We start from the raw sequence: 12,088 nt of genomic DNA on the forward strand, positions 1-12,088 counted from the left end.
ATCCAGAAGAGCAAGGAAAAATGAAGCACCTTCACTTAAGCCAGTCTTCTCAGACCAAGATCTGCTTCCATGTGCATTATTTGACAGGAGGGACCAAGTGAATTCAGTTTTGTTTTGCCTACGCCCTTGAAACCATGAAGAAGTGTGGGGAATCTGCTTTCCTAGGCAGTATATTTAAACTATGTAGAACCTGATGTCACCCATACCAATGCTCAACGTCAGTTATTTGTTATGAGTATCAGCTAAAAGTTGCCTAAACTGTGTTTAGCACAATACACTAATAGCTCCAGAAGCATTAAGTCAATCAAGGAAATAATATTAATTTAAAGAACTCCGTAATTACATATTTACTTGATATCTAATTAGGCACCATTAGCAAAGATACCATTAGAATTTTGTTTTTGAAGCCTGTGCTCCTGTCTAAAGGAGCAAAAACATATAAACATTAAGGCAAACACAAGAGCAAAGTAAAATTTTAAAAGGAGATTTAATCACTGCAGGCTATTTTTATACCTCTCTGGGGCTTGCGGCTTCGTATTATCGGAGGCACAATCTTCAAGCCCCTCCCCCATGCTGGCTTCAGTCTCTGGAACCTGCCAGCACCCACTGAGCACTGGAGGTGATAAGGGAGGGGAGGCCATATGGATCTAAGATTGCCTTGATAATGCCCAGCAGGAGGAGAGGTCAAGACAGGGAGTAAAGAAAGGTAAGTAAGAGGTCAAGACAGGGAATAAAGGAAGGTAAGTAAGGATGGGAGGTGCAAGGTAGAGGGAAGACTTAGGAGACATTTCCAGTGTTTTAAGTAGCACTGTAGCACTGTCCTCCCGCCGTTCATCGATTTGCTCGAGCGGGCCCAGTAACGTCTTCATTGTGAGACTTGTTGTTACTGTGTTTGGCATATCAAATACGTCACAGGTAGCTTGCCAGGCTTTGCCATGCGGGCGAGATACTCTTGGTAACTTGCCGGGCTCTCTGAGGGGGCAGAGGAATCGAAATAGGGTGGGCCAGGTGGGTCGCGTGCAAGGCAGATGCCCTACCACTGTGCTATCACTCCAGCCACTGGAGTGTTCTAACAATCTGCCACTATTTGGAGGAGGTTCAGGCTATTTCAAGCAATCATTTACTATGGCATTATATTATTATCAATGTCAGAGTAAGTTACAGCCACCACTTACTGAGATTCTAGTCTATTGGAAGCTATCAATTTTCCACCCACAGAAAATTTTGGAGATGATTTTTGGAGGAGCGCTTATTTTCTAATTCCTACTTTGCATAAGAAAAAAACTGAGTTTCAGATAAGGTGAACTGACTTTCCCATGAGGAGAAATAGCTGAGAGGTGAGCCTGGGTGATTTTTTTAAAGTTGAAAATTGGTGTACTATGATAGAAAGTTTTATCCACCATTTTTGTTGAGTTTTGAGGGCCACACCCGGCAGTGCTCAGGGCTGATCCCAGCTCTATGCTCGGAGCGTCACTCCTGGTGGTGTCAGGGATCAAACAAAAGCATGCACTCAAGTCCTTTTTAGATTATCTCTCCAGCCCTCAATTTTCCTTCACAAAAAAAAAAATCAGCCTAATACTTTATCACACTGTCTGATGATTGGTTACTGCTCTCATTCCAGTTACAATTGTGGGGTTGGTTGTGTCTTCACAGGGTGGCTATGTTGGGCCATGATTAAGAAACTAAACTCAATTCACAGAAGGCTGCAGAACTAGAAATGAGTCTTGCCATTCTTGTGGAATCCAAGCCAGAAGTGGGGTCCCTCCCCCAATTTCTCTTGCCCTTACTCTCAACATGGTACACAGGGTCAGAAGAAAAGTAAACTGTAAATTCTCTGCTCTTTGGCCAATCCCCCTCACTGGTCAGAAAAGGAAAGCAGAAGCCCCTAAAACTGTTGGACCCCCTTTGGATGAGCTCTGGGAGGCAAGGGAAGAATGGATCTCCTTTAAGAAGCCCGAGAGATCATACATTTTCCAAGCATCAAGTTGTAGCCAAAGGGTCAAAGGGGAAGAGGTCTTCTAAGATTGTGTGGTCCTCGTTCCTGTTTCCCATCCCCCGCAGCTTCTCTCAGTGTCTGTATTGCAAACTATAATGCCCAAAAGTAGAGAGAGAGTATGGAGAATATTGTCTGCCATGGAGGCGGGGGAAGGGGGGTATACGGGGAGACTGGTGGTGGGGAATGTGCATTGGTGGAGGGATGGGTGTTTGATCATTGTGTGATTGTAACCCAAACATGAAAACTTGTAACTCTCTCATGGTGATTCAATAAAATTAAAAAAAAAAAAACTGTGTGGTCCTGAAACAATAAAAATGGAAGCAAGAACCAGCTGCCTTTGGTCTTCCTCTGCTACAAAGTGGGATGCTTCCACAGACTTCCCTTCCCTGATGGACAGGCAGAGAGGGCGTGGCACCAGGAGAGCATGAAATGGAGTGTGAGAGCTTCTGGGATTGGCTCAGTGTCCTGGATCTTCCTCCTGTTTTCATGACCTGCCAACAGCGCCACCCCTAGTGTGAAAAACAGTGGTTCCCAATGTTCTTGAACAAAGCAATGGTCTTTCTGTGCAGTAACAGAGCCAGTGTAGACATCCATCTACACTGGCCAAGAGCTAGGGAGTGGGGTGATTCAAACGCATGGAGAAGAGAGGAGGATGAAGAGGCGGGCAGAGGCCCCAAAGCCTTCTAAGGCACAGTCCATAGTCCAGAGAAGAAAGAAACCTACTCTTTCCCCAGATGGCGCTCCCAGGGGCTTTGGGTGCCACCCAGACTGTCCATCACTCAGGTTCTGTGGCGAGTATCATACCTCTTCTTGGGTCTTTTCTCCAGTGAGGTCTACCTAAGCATGTCTTAAGAACAAGATTCAAATATTAGGGGCTAGAGCCATAGTACAGAGGGGAGGGCATTTGCCTTGCACACAGCCGACTTGGGTTCGATCCCCAGCACCCCATACGGTTCCCTGTACACTGCCAGGAGTAATTTCTGAGTGCAGAGCCAGGAGTAACCCCTGATCATTGCTGGTGTGACCCAAAAAGAAAAAAATTTAAAAAGAATCAAATATTGGCTGCATGTCTTTGATGTTTAACAATTCTTGCTACTTTTATTCTTCTGAGAGGCATTTGCAAACCATGCCAGGCACTGTTCATGGCAGCAAATAATAAAATCAACATGCTTATTGCTGGCCCCAGCAAGGACGAGCAACCCAGCCAGGGCTGATGCTTAATATTCAGCTCCTGCTCGGCTCGTTCAAACTGGTCACAAAATTCGCAGTTACGCTAATAGATGCCTTTGTTCAGACATCTTTACAGAGATGGCTTTCTAAAGAGGCATCTTCCGACATATGAATACTTGTATAATGATATTAAATCATTTGCTTTACTTTCAAAGGGAAATTTTCCAGACTATCACAGACCTTTTTGTGTCCAAATAAAGCTTTTTATGAAATATTGTGCAGGATGTGCCGCAGGCCTTCGGTTATGAAAAGGACGGCCCTGACCGGGTCACCAACCCAGAGCCAGCCACTCAGATTTTCATCTGAGTTCGAAACGGACTGCCTACCAAGCCACTGGCTCTGAATGAAGTGACAGATGGAATAGGAACTGAAAAGGCAGTTAATGACCGGGCATGTGAAGGAGATGGATTCGAGGAGATGCTTTACAGGCAAGAGATGGTTCAACGGGCAACCTCCAGTGGGAAGAACCTGCCCCCCACCCCCAAAACCATGACTGGAATAGTTCCTGAGAACTGCCAGGTGGGTCCCCCATAAAAACAAAACTAATCTGCAAAGTTGAAAGCAACTTAGATCAAGCTAAGTCATAAAGGCCACTGATCCACTCCCAAGTGAGAGCACTGGGACGCCCACTTGCTTAACCTGGAAACACTCTGAGAAAAGAGGTTTCCTAGCAAAAGTCCCGGGCTTAAGGGCGCATACAGGGAGGCGTCCTGTGCTTTATACGCATCCGCACACTGAGGCCAGAGCTCATCAATGGCACCTGGAGCACAATGTGTTCTGACCTCAAAGCCCAGCACAGACACAGGCCGACAGGGTATACATCCTGCATACTTCAAATCCAGTCACACGTCAAAAGGGTCAAACCTGCAGGAAACCCTTTCTCCTGAATGGCCCAGGTGTCAAGGCAGATGCGATCGTATCAGAAGGCGAGGCTGAAATATTCTAAGATGTTCTTGAGGAGAGAAGACGCTCGATCATGGGGAATAAATCAAGACTTTGGAAGGCAGAAGTACCATGCTCTGGGTCATATTCAAACCTAAGACCAACTCTCTACTCCTTCCTTTGCTGCATAAAAAATGCAGAATCCAATCCATCTTTTTCATAGAACACCATCAGCTCAGGGGAATGGTTGAAAACACAAGGGTCAGAGCACCCAGGACTTAAAATAGTCTGTGGCTGGCTCCCTGGGCTCTTAGAGCCTCTTCCTCCATCTACTCCAGAGGACAGCTGAGAGAATGAAGTGAGGATGTGTGTGCAAAGTTCTCACCACCCAGGGAAATGCACACAAAGTGCTGGCCGCTGTCCTAGCATGATTCTAACGAAACCTGAAGCGTAGACAGTGAACATGTTCATCCTGCCATCTCATATCAGGAAGCTGGTTTCCATTAAACACTGCTATGTCTGTCTGGGTCCAGCCACACAGTGGGTTCCAACGCTGGAGCAGCAGGGGAGGGGTGAAAGGCAGGCATCTCAGAGCCGCCTGCAGCTGGACCCAGCCCCAGCCACTCCGTAACACATCCTCACCACCAAGCAAACCGGCCCTCAAATGCAGGAAATGGAATTCCATGGACCAATTTTCCCACCCGGTGTAAGACCGCAGACCTAGAATCCTTACCCTGCTGTGGAACTTGGCGGTTCGATAGGACTTGGGTGACAGATTATACACCGTGTAGTGGTCAAGGTGTCTGGAATCCAAGAAGCTGCGAATGTCATCCACCTGGTTCCTGAATCCTATGTCAACGGTGTCCAGAGGAAAGGACATCACTGGGGGTGGGAGACACACAGGGGAAAATAAAGCAAGTTAAAGACGTCTGTGGTCTCATGAAGGGCTGTAAGCAAAGGCTGAACTGCGGAGCCACTGCAAAAGCCCCAGAGACTTACCGATAATTCTGGAGGTCACGTAAGTGAAGTCTAAGTCTCCCTTGGTGTAGCTAAAAGCAAGAGGAGAACGGAGACTTGTTAAGAGGATCACAAAATGCCAAGATCTCTCTCTCTCCCCTAGGGGAACAGACAGCACTGACAATAACAAGCACTTGGCCTTGAGCACGAAGCCTATTAACAAACAGTGGGAGGGAGTAGGAAGTGGGATGTGAAGATGGGACCAGAGCGACAAGAGGACAGCGGAGGAGGGTGACGGACAGCTTGGTGGTGGTCAGGAGCACGAACTGGTACAGGAATACTATCAGCTTTCACCCGACTGCAAGCAAATTACCTAAACTATAAATGCTTTAATGTAACAAAAATTTTAAATAAATATCAATTTTTAAAAAAATGAGTCTCAATCACATGCGTATCATGGCCTGGGACATTTCTGTTCGCTCTCTGTTTAGCCCTTTTCTGTCCCAAGATGTCATTGAGAGAAGACAGTCCAGATGCTCAAGAGCATCAATCTGTCCCCCGCGGTGGCTTCTGTGGATGGCGCTTGATGAAGAGAATCAATCTCAGAATCGCAAACACAGCTTCGAATTCAACAGTAATTGCTCCAGCCTCTGGGGCTCTGTGGAAACATTTCCCTTAACCAGCTAAGAAGGACGGAAGAAGTGATGGAGAAAGAACAAAGGATGCTCTTTTATCCACCCTTGGCCCCGGCCAAGGTTCTTTTCCCTTTTGCATTCTAATTTAGTTACCGTGAGATTACGAAGTTATTCACGATTGGGGTTCCGCATACCATGCTTCAGTGCTGATCCCTTCACCAGTGCCGGCATCCCTCCTCCAGTGCTGACCCCTCACCATTTGCTTCCCACCCACCTGTCTGCTTCTGCAAGGGGCACTTTAAAAAATACATATGGGTATTTTCGATCATTGTATAATTGAAACCCAAGAACAAAAATTTGTAAGTCTACAACTGTACCTCATGATGTTTCACTAATACAAATAAAAATAAAAATAAAATGAAATAAAGAGGGGCTGGAGTGACAGCACACAGGTAGGGCGTTTGCCTTGCACGCAGCCAACATGGCTGACCCTGGTTCGATTCCCAGCATCCCATATGGTCCCCCGAGCACTGCCAGGAGTCATTCCTGAGTGCATGAGCCAGGAGTAATCCCTGAGCATCGCCGGGTGTGACCCAAAAAGCAAAAAAAATAAAGTAAAATAAAATAAAGAGACCAAAGGTAGAATGAAAATAAATAAATAAATAAATAAATAAATAACTTTAAAAAATACATATGCGGGGCTGGAGCAATAGCAGAGCAAGTAGGGCAGGTTTAAATTCCCAACATTCCATATGGTCCCCCCAAACACTGCCAGGAGTAATTCCTGAGTGCATGAGCCAGGAGTAACTGCTGTGCATCGCTGGATGGGACCCAAAAAGCAAAAAATAAAAAATAAAATAAAATACACAAATAACAAATATGCTTTTCCATTTGGTTTACAGTATTGTTGCCTACTGGGTCTAGTTGGGTATGATACCTAACACATCACCACCTTTCAACACTCCTTTCTCCCCCTGATTGAGCATTTCCCTCCCCCATCCACACTGCCGACTCCCTTTCCTATCCTCAGCCTCCTGTTTCCTGCTAAATACCAGTTCTCCTGTTCTTCATTTCCATTGTCTTTGAAGACCCCAGCTATGGCTCTTAGATAAGGAAAGTTTTACCTTTGAGCAAAGATTGAAATGCTGCTTCAGGGGGCTGGAGCGCTAGTACAGTGGGTAGGGCATTTGGCTTGCACATGGCCAACCCGGGTTCTATTCCCAGCATCCCATATGGTCCCCTGAGCACCACCAGGAGTAATTCCTGAGTGCAGAGCCAGGAATAACCCCTGTGCATTGCCGGTGTGACCCAAAAAGCAAAATAAAGTAAAATAAAATTCTGCTTCAGGATCTATGGATAATAGTTTCCAGACACGTGCAAGGCCCTGGGTTTGATCCTCTGCATTGCCAGACCCAAGCATTACCAGGAGTGGTCCCAGGCCTCTGCCCTCACAAGCACTTTTTAAAGCTGGTTAACACATCAGACTTGATGTTTGACTGTACGTTAAAACAATGTTATTTAAAGTCAGCCTAGATCTTCTAATATCTAAGAATAAGAAATCATGCACATACCATTTTTATTTTTGCACATGTCAAATTCTTTTTGGTTTTTGGGCCATACCAGCGATCCTCAGAGGTTACTTCTAGTGGTGCTGGGGGGACCATATAGGATGCCAGGAATTGAACCCGGGTTGGCCATGTTCAAGGCAAATGCCCATCCCGCTATACTATCACCCTGGCCCCTAAACAAATTGCAATGAGCTAGAAAACATCTCCCACAAACTAAAATTTAAAAGGCCAATAAAACACAAGCAAAGAGCTAGAGTATAACCTATGAGTATGGCATAGTCAAGCGGCACAAGGCTTACTGGGTCATTCAATTCTCAAGACACCCAAAGCTGCAGATCTGAACCAGGGTCTACTCAGAGTTGGAGGATTCATGCTTCCTGATGTCAAAACTCACCGAAAACTACAATTCATCAAGATAGTACAGTACTAGCACAAGGACACGTTCTCTACAGGGATCAGGGGAGTAGAATCAAAAACCTAGAATGAAATCCTTACATTTGTAGCTAGATGATTTTCAACAAAACTGCCAATAATATTGAGTGGTGGGAAAGAATAACTGTTCATGATGGCTTCTCAGTATCAGTATTGAAACCCATAATGCCCCCAAAGTAGGAAGAGAGTAAAAAGAAAGTTTTATGCTATAGAGGCAGGGTGTGGGGTGGGATGGGAGTGGTAGGAGGGATATTGGGGATATTGGTGGTGGAAAATGTGCACTGGTGGAGGAATGGGTATTTGATTATTATGTGATTGAAGGTAAAGGTAAAGGCCCTCCCGTTGATCGTCGATTTGCTCAAGCGGGCCCAGTAACGTCTCCATTGGAGACTTTGTTGTTACTGTGTTTGTCATATCGAATACTCTCGGTAGCTTGCCGGGCTCTCTGAGAGGGGCGGAGGAATCGAACTCGGGTCGACCATGTTGGCCGCGTGTAAGGCGAACGCCCTACCCGCTGTGCTATCGCTCCAGCCCATGTGATTGAAACTCAATCATGAAAGCTTTGTAACTATATCTCACGGTGATTCAATAAAAAGAAAAAGTAATAACTATTCAACAAGTCATGCTGGAATTGTTTTATATATAAAGGCCAAAAGACAAATGTAGACCCTTAAGCCATATCTTCAACAAGGATTTAGGGTATTTTTTACATATATAAAAGGTAAAGGTAAAGGCCCTCCCGTTGTTCATCGATTTGCTCGAGTGGGCCCAGTAACGTCTCCATTGGAGACTTTGTTGTTAGACTTTGTTGTTACTGTGTTTGGCATATCGAATATGTCACGGGGAGCTTGCCAGGCTCTGCCGTGCAGGCGAGATACTCTCGGGGGCTTGCTGGGCTCTCCGAGAGGGGCGGAGGAATCGAACTCGGGGTTGCCATGTTGGCTGCGTGCAAGGCAAACGCCCTACCGCTGTGCTATCGCTCCAGCCCTATATATATATATGAAAATCACACAAGGCTCAACGTTTAACAACATGTTAGTCATCTCTTATAGAAGGGCTTAACGCCCTGGTGTGAAATACAACAATCTCCACACTCTTTCCTCTAAGGATGCTTTATTGTAGCATTTTCAGTGGCTTTTCATAACAAACAATACAAAATATATTATTATTTCAGTTCTGTTTTGTACCAGGGATTGGGGTTTGGGTTGGAAACATCCAAAATATGGTGGTGGGAAAGTGTAATGGTGGTGAGATTGGTGTTTGAATACAAAATGTAATCAAATATTGTGAGCTATTTTATAAAATAAAAAAAATTTAAATAATAAAAATTTTTTAAAGGTCTTAAAAAAAAAAACAAAGAGTGTAGTTATCAGAGGTGCCCAAGGACAGCACGGAGAGGGTAATTGTCACTTTAGTGGCACTTCTGGGCAGTAACTTTGTACATTAATCCTATAGATTTGAACACCATTATAACTCTATTATCCAGAGCAGTGAAATTCAAAGAGGGTCACTGACTTGCCTGAGCTCAAGTGGTTCGCCTTGGCTGGCTCAGCATCTTAACTCAGGGTATCGATTCCCAAGCCCAAGCCAGCAGTTACCATCCTCCCACCACCACCAAGCCAAGTGCTCCCCACCCACGCTGTGGCTTCGGAGGGACCCCACAGCCAGGCTGCAACAACATGCCTCCCCTCAGCACATCCTGTCTGGCGCTGCCAGCCGGGGGCTGCGGGGGGGTGGGGGGCGCACAAACGGATTTACCTGGACACGGACTGTATAACCCGAGAAGACGTGTCTTTGAGTGTGTCTTTCAGGTTGTCCTTGAGGTTACTGAAGAGCCTCCCGGCCCCTCCTTTCACCATGTCGAAGAGACCACCCGCGTAGCTGGGCTCCATGTCGGGAGACGAGGCACCTGCACAAAGAGCAGAGAAGGAAAACCATGGGCTGCCAGCAACCATCTCCTCTCCCTCCCATCACTCACACAGACCCTCTTCCCAGATCCGGGGGAGACTGAGGCAGAGAGCCCTAAAATGATGTCCGTGTCCCCCCCACCCCGCCCTGCTCAGAATTGGGGGATCCCAGTTTACGGCGGTGCTGCTGGTGCTCACAGACCAAGCCTGTCCCTCACACAGTGCCAGGAACGCAGACCAACTTGCAGAGACTTAGTATGAAGAAGGGGGAAAAAATGAAACAAAAGAGGTCTTGTTAATATAGTTTCCGTTGACTCCATCTTCAAATGGTAATATTTTGCGGGCAAAGGATTGAATTTGAGAACATCAAAGAACATGAAACATGAGAACATGAAACTATTTTTACGTAGTCCTTTTCGCTTTTCTCTTTTGAAAACCTTTATTGTTTCATTCATCACTTTGTTTTGTTTTTCGGGGATGCCAGGGATGGAATCCGGGTTGGCTGCGTGCAAGGCACTTACTAAGTGCTTTTCCACCGTGCTATCTCTTCACTCCACTCTGCTTTTCACTTTTTAAAGTGTAGATACCAGATATTTTAGGTTTTTAATTTTTTTTAACACGCCCAATAATGCTCAGGGCTTACTCCTGGCTCTGCACTCAGGAATCACTCCTGACATCCTCAGTGGACCATACGGGATCCCAGGGATTGAACCTGAGTTCGCCACATGCAAGGCAAACAAATGCCTTACCTGCTGGACTATCTCTCCCACCAGACATCTTTAAATGGCCCATGTGGGCATTGTTGCTCTTAAGAGATGGTCAGTGAAGAGCAGAAGCCAATTTAGCAGAAATCCAGGACTTCCCCTGCCTTCGATGCTGTGGGCTGCATTAGAAGAACTATCATTTCTTCATGCAACAGTTTGCTTTCACCATAAGAAAGATTCTTATGATGGGCCTTTATCATGGTATTAGTCCTGAGGATGCAGGGTGGTCATCAGTATTATTTGCCAAATATTTCAAGTTTCATAAAACTGAAATTTTCTGGCTTCTCATGGTTAGTTCTACTCAACGTTCACAATATTGACATTTTGAGCCAAATACTTCTTTGGCTTGTGGGGGCTGGGGGAGCTGAGGAAGGGGGTTGCTCTCCCCTTGAGAGGTTGTGAGACACGTCAATTTGCCTCAATGCACGTTACAGACACCAAAAATGACTCTAGATACCAGCAAATATCCCCGGGGAGCAAAAGGAGCCCTGGCTGATGAGCAGCACCCTGAGTGATGATGGGCAGAGAACTGTTCATTGACTCAGCAAGACTTTCCACACTTCCTCTTCTCAGATGTACTCCCTTCCACCCCTGTGTGTGTCTGATCATCAAATGTGTGTATATTAAGCTTGTACACTTGTTAAATGATACGGTATTTATATATATGATATTTGTTAATAAATCAAATGGATGCACTATATCAATTATACCTCAACAAAACTAAAACCTGCCTAAGATGGAAAATTGGTGGAGGAAATCTATAAATTAAAATATCATAAAAGGCCAGAGAGATAGTACAGTGGGTAAGACGCTTGCTCTGCATGCAGCCAACCCAGGTTCTATCTCCAGCTCCTGGGGCCCCACCAGAAGTAATTCCTGAGCACAGAGGAAGGAGGCAGAGGTAAGCCCTGAGCACTGCTCCAAAAAAATGTTTAAAAAGATGAATCAGTGAAGTCAATCTATAGTTCCTACTTGGAGTTTATTCAAAGTATTTTTTAAAAATCATGATGTGGGGGCTGGAGCAATAGCACAGTGGGTAGGGCATTTGCCTTGCATGTGGCCAACCCTAGTTCGATTCCCAGCATCCCATATGGTCCCCTGAGCACCACCAGGAGTAATTCCTTAGTGCAGAGCTAGGAATAACCCCCGTGTATCGCCGGGTGTGACCCAAAAAGCGGGAAAAAAAATCATGATGCTTATGGGGGCAATTAGAATGCAAGCATTTACTTCTCATGTTCATTGGGCAGGTGACTGTTCATTAAATCCTACTGCAGGGACCTACATGCATGAGCACCTAAGTCAATAACAAGCATCAATCTGAAAATGAGGCTCTATTCAAAACGGCAAATACCCACTGCTGGAGGATAAACCAAAGGACAGACACAGGGACGAACATCAAGGTCTACCCTGACTGGCTCCTGCAGTGCACTCAAGACTCCACCTTCCTGTCAGCTCACCCATGCCGACAGGAAGTAGGCCTGGCACCCTCAATTCATAAACAAGGAAATGGAGATACAGAGAAGGGAGGCAGCTCTCGAGTGGGTGAACCAAAAATCCAAACACAGACGGGCACAACACCAAAGCTTGTGCTGTTCCTCCTCCCTGTCACACACACTTCTCTACAGCTTCCTCCAGCCTTCTGGTCTAGTGGCTGTAATCAGAGGGGCTCTCAGCCCTGCTTGCACACACTTACTGCTCTCCTGCTCAGTTCTCTCTC

The 12,088-nt window shown here is 45.8% G+C and overlaps 1 protein-coding gene across 3 annotated transcripts in view; it reads right to left on the reverse strand.

Annotated features, from left to right (window-relative positions):
* DNAJC6 (DnaJ heat shock protein family (Hsp40) member C6) overlaps positions 1 to 12,088 on the reverse strand; it is a 168,413-nt gene that overhangs the window by 46,937 nt on the left and 109,388 nt on the right. For all 3 annotated transcript variants that reach the window (XM_056122382.1, XM_056122383.1, XM_056122381.1), the window contains exons 2-4: positions 9,459 to 9,609; positions 5,108 to 5,157; positions 4,842 to 4,990 (exon numbers count right to left, since the gene is read on the reverse strand). In XM_056122382.1, the coding sequence (XP_055978357.1) occupies positions 4,842 to 4,990; positions 5,108 to 5,157; positions 9,459 to 9,609 (350 nt within the window). The remainder of the gene's footprint in view (positions 1 to 4,841; positions 4,991 to 5,107; positions 5,158 to 9,458; positions 9,610 to 12,088) is intronic.

The sequence above is a fragment of the Sorex fumeus genome, unplaced genomic scaffold (genome assembly GCF_029834395.1).
Source record: "Sorex fumeus unplaced genomic scaffold, SorFum_2.1 ptg000045l, whole genome shotgun sequence".
Taxonomy (NCBI): Eukaryota; Metazoa; Chordata; class Mammalia; order Eulipotyphla; family Soricidae; genus Sorex; species Sorex fumeus.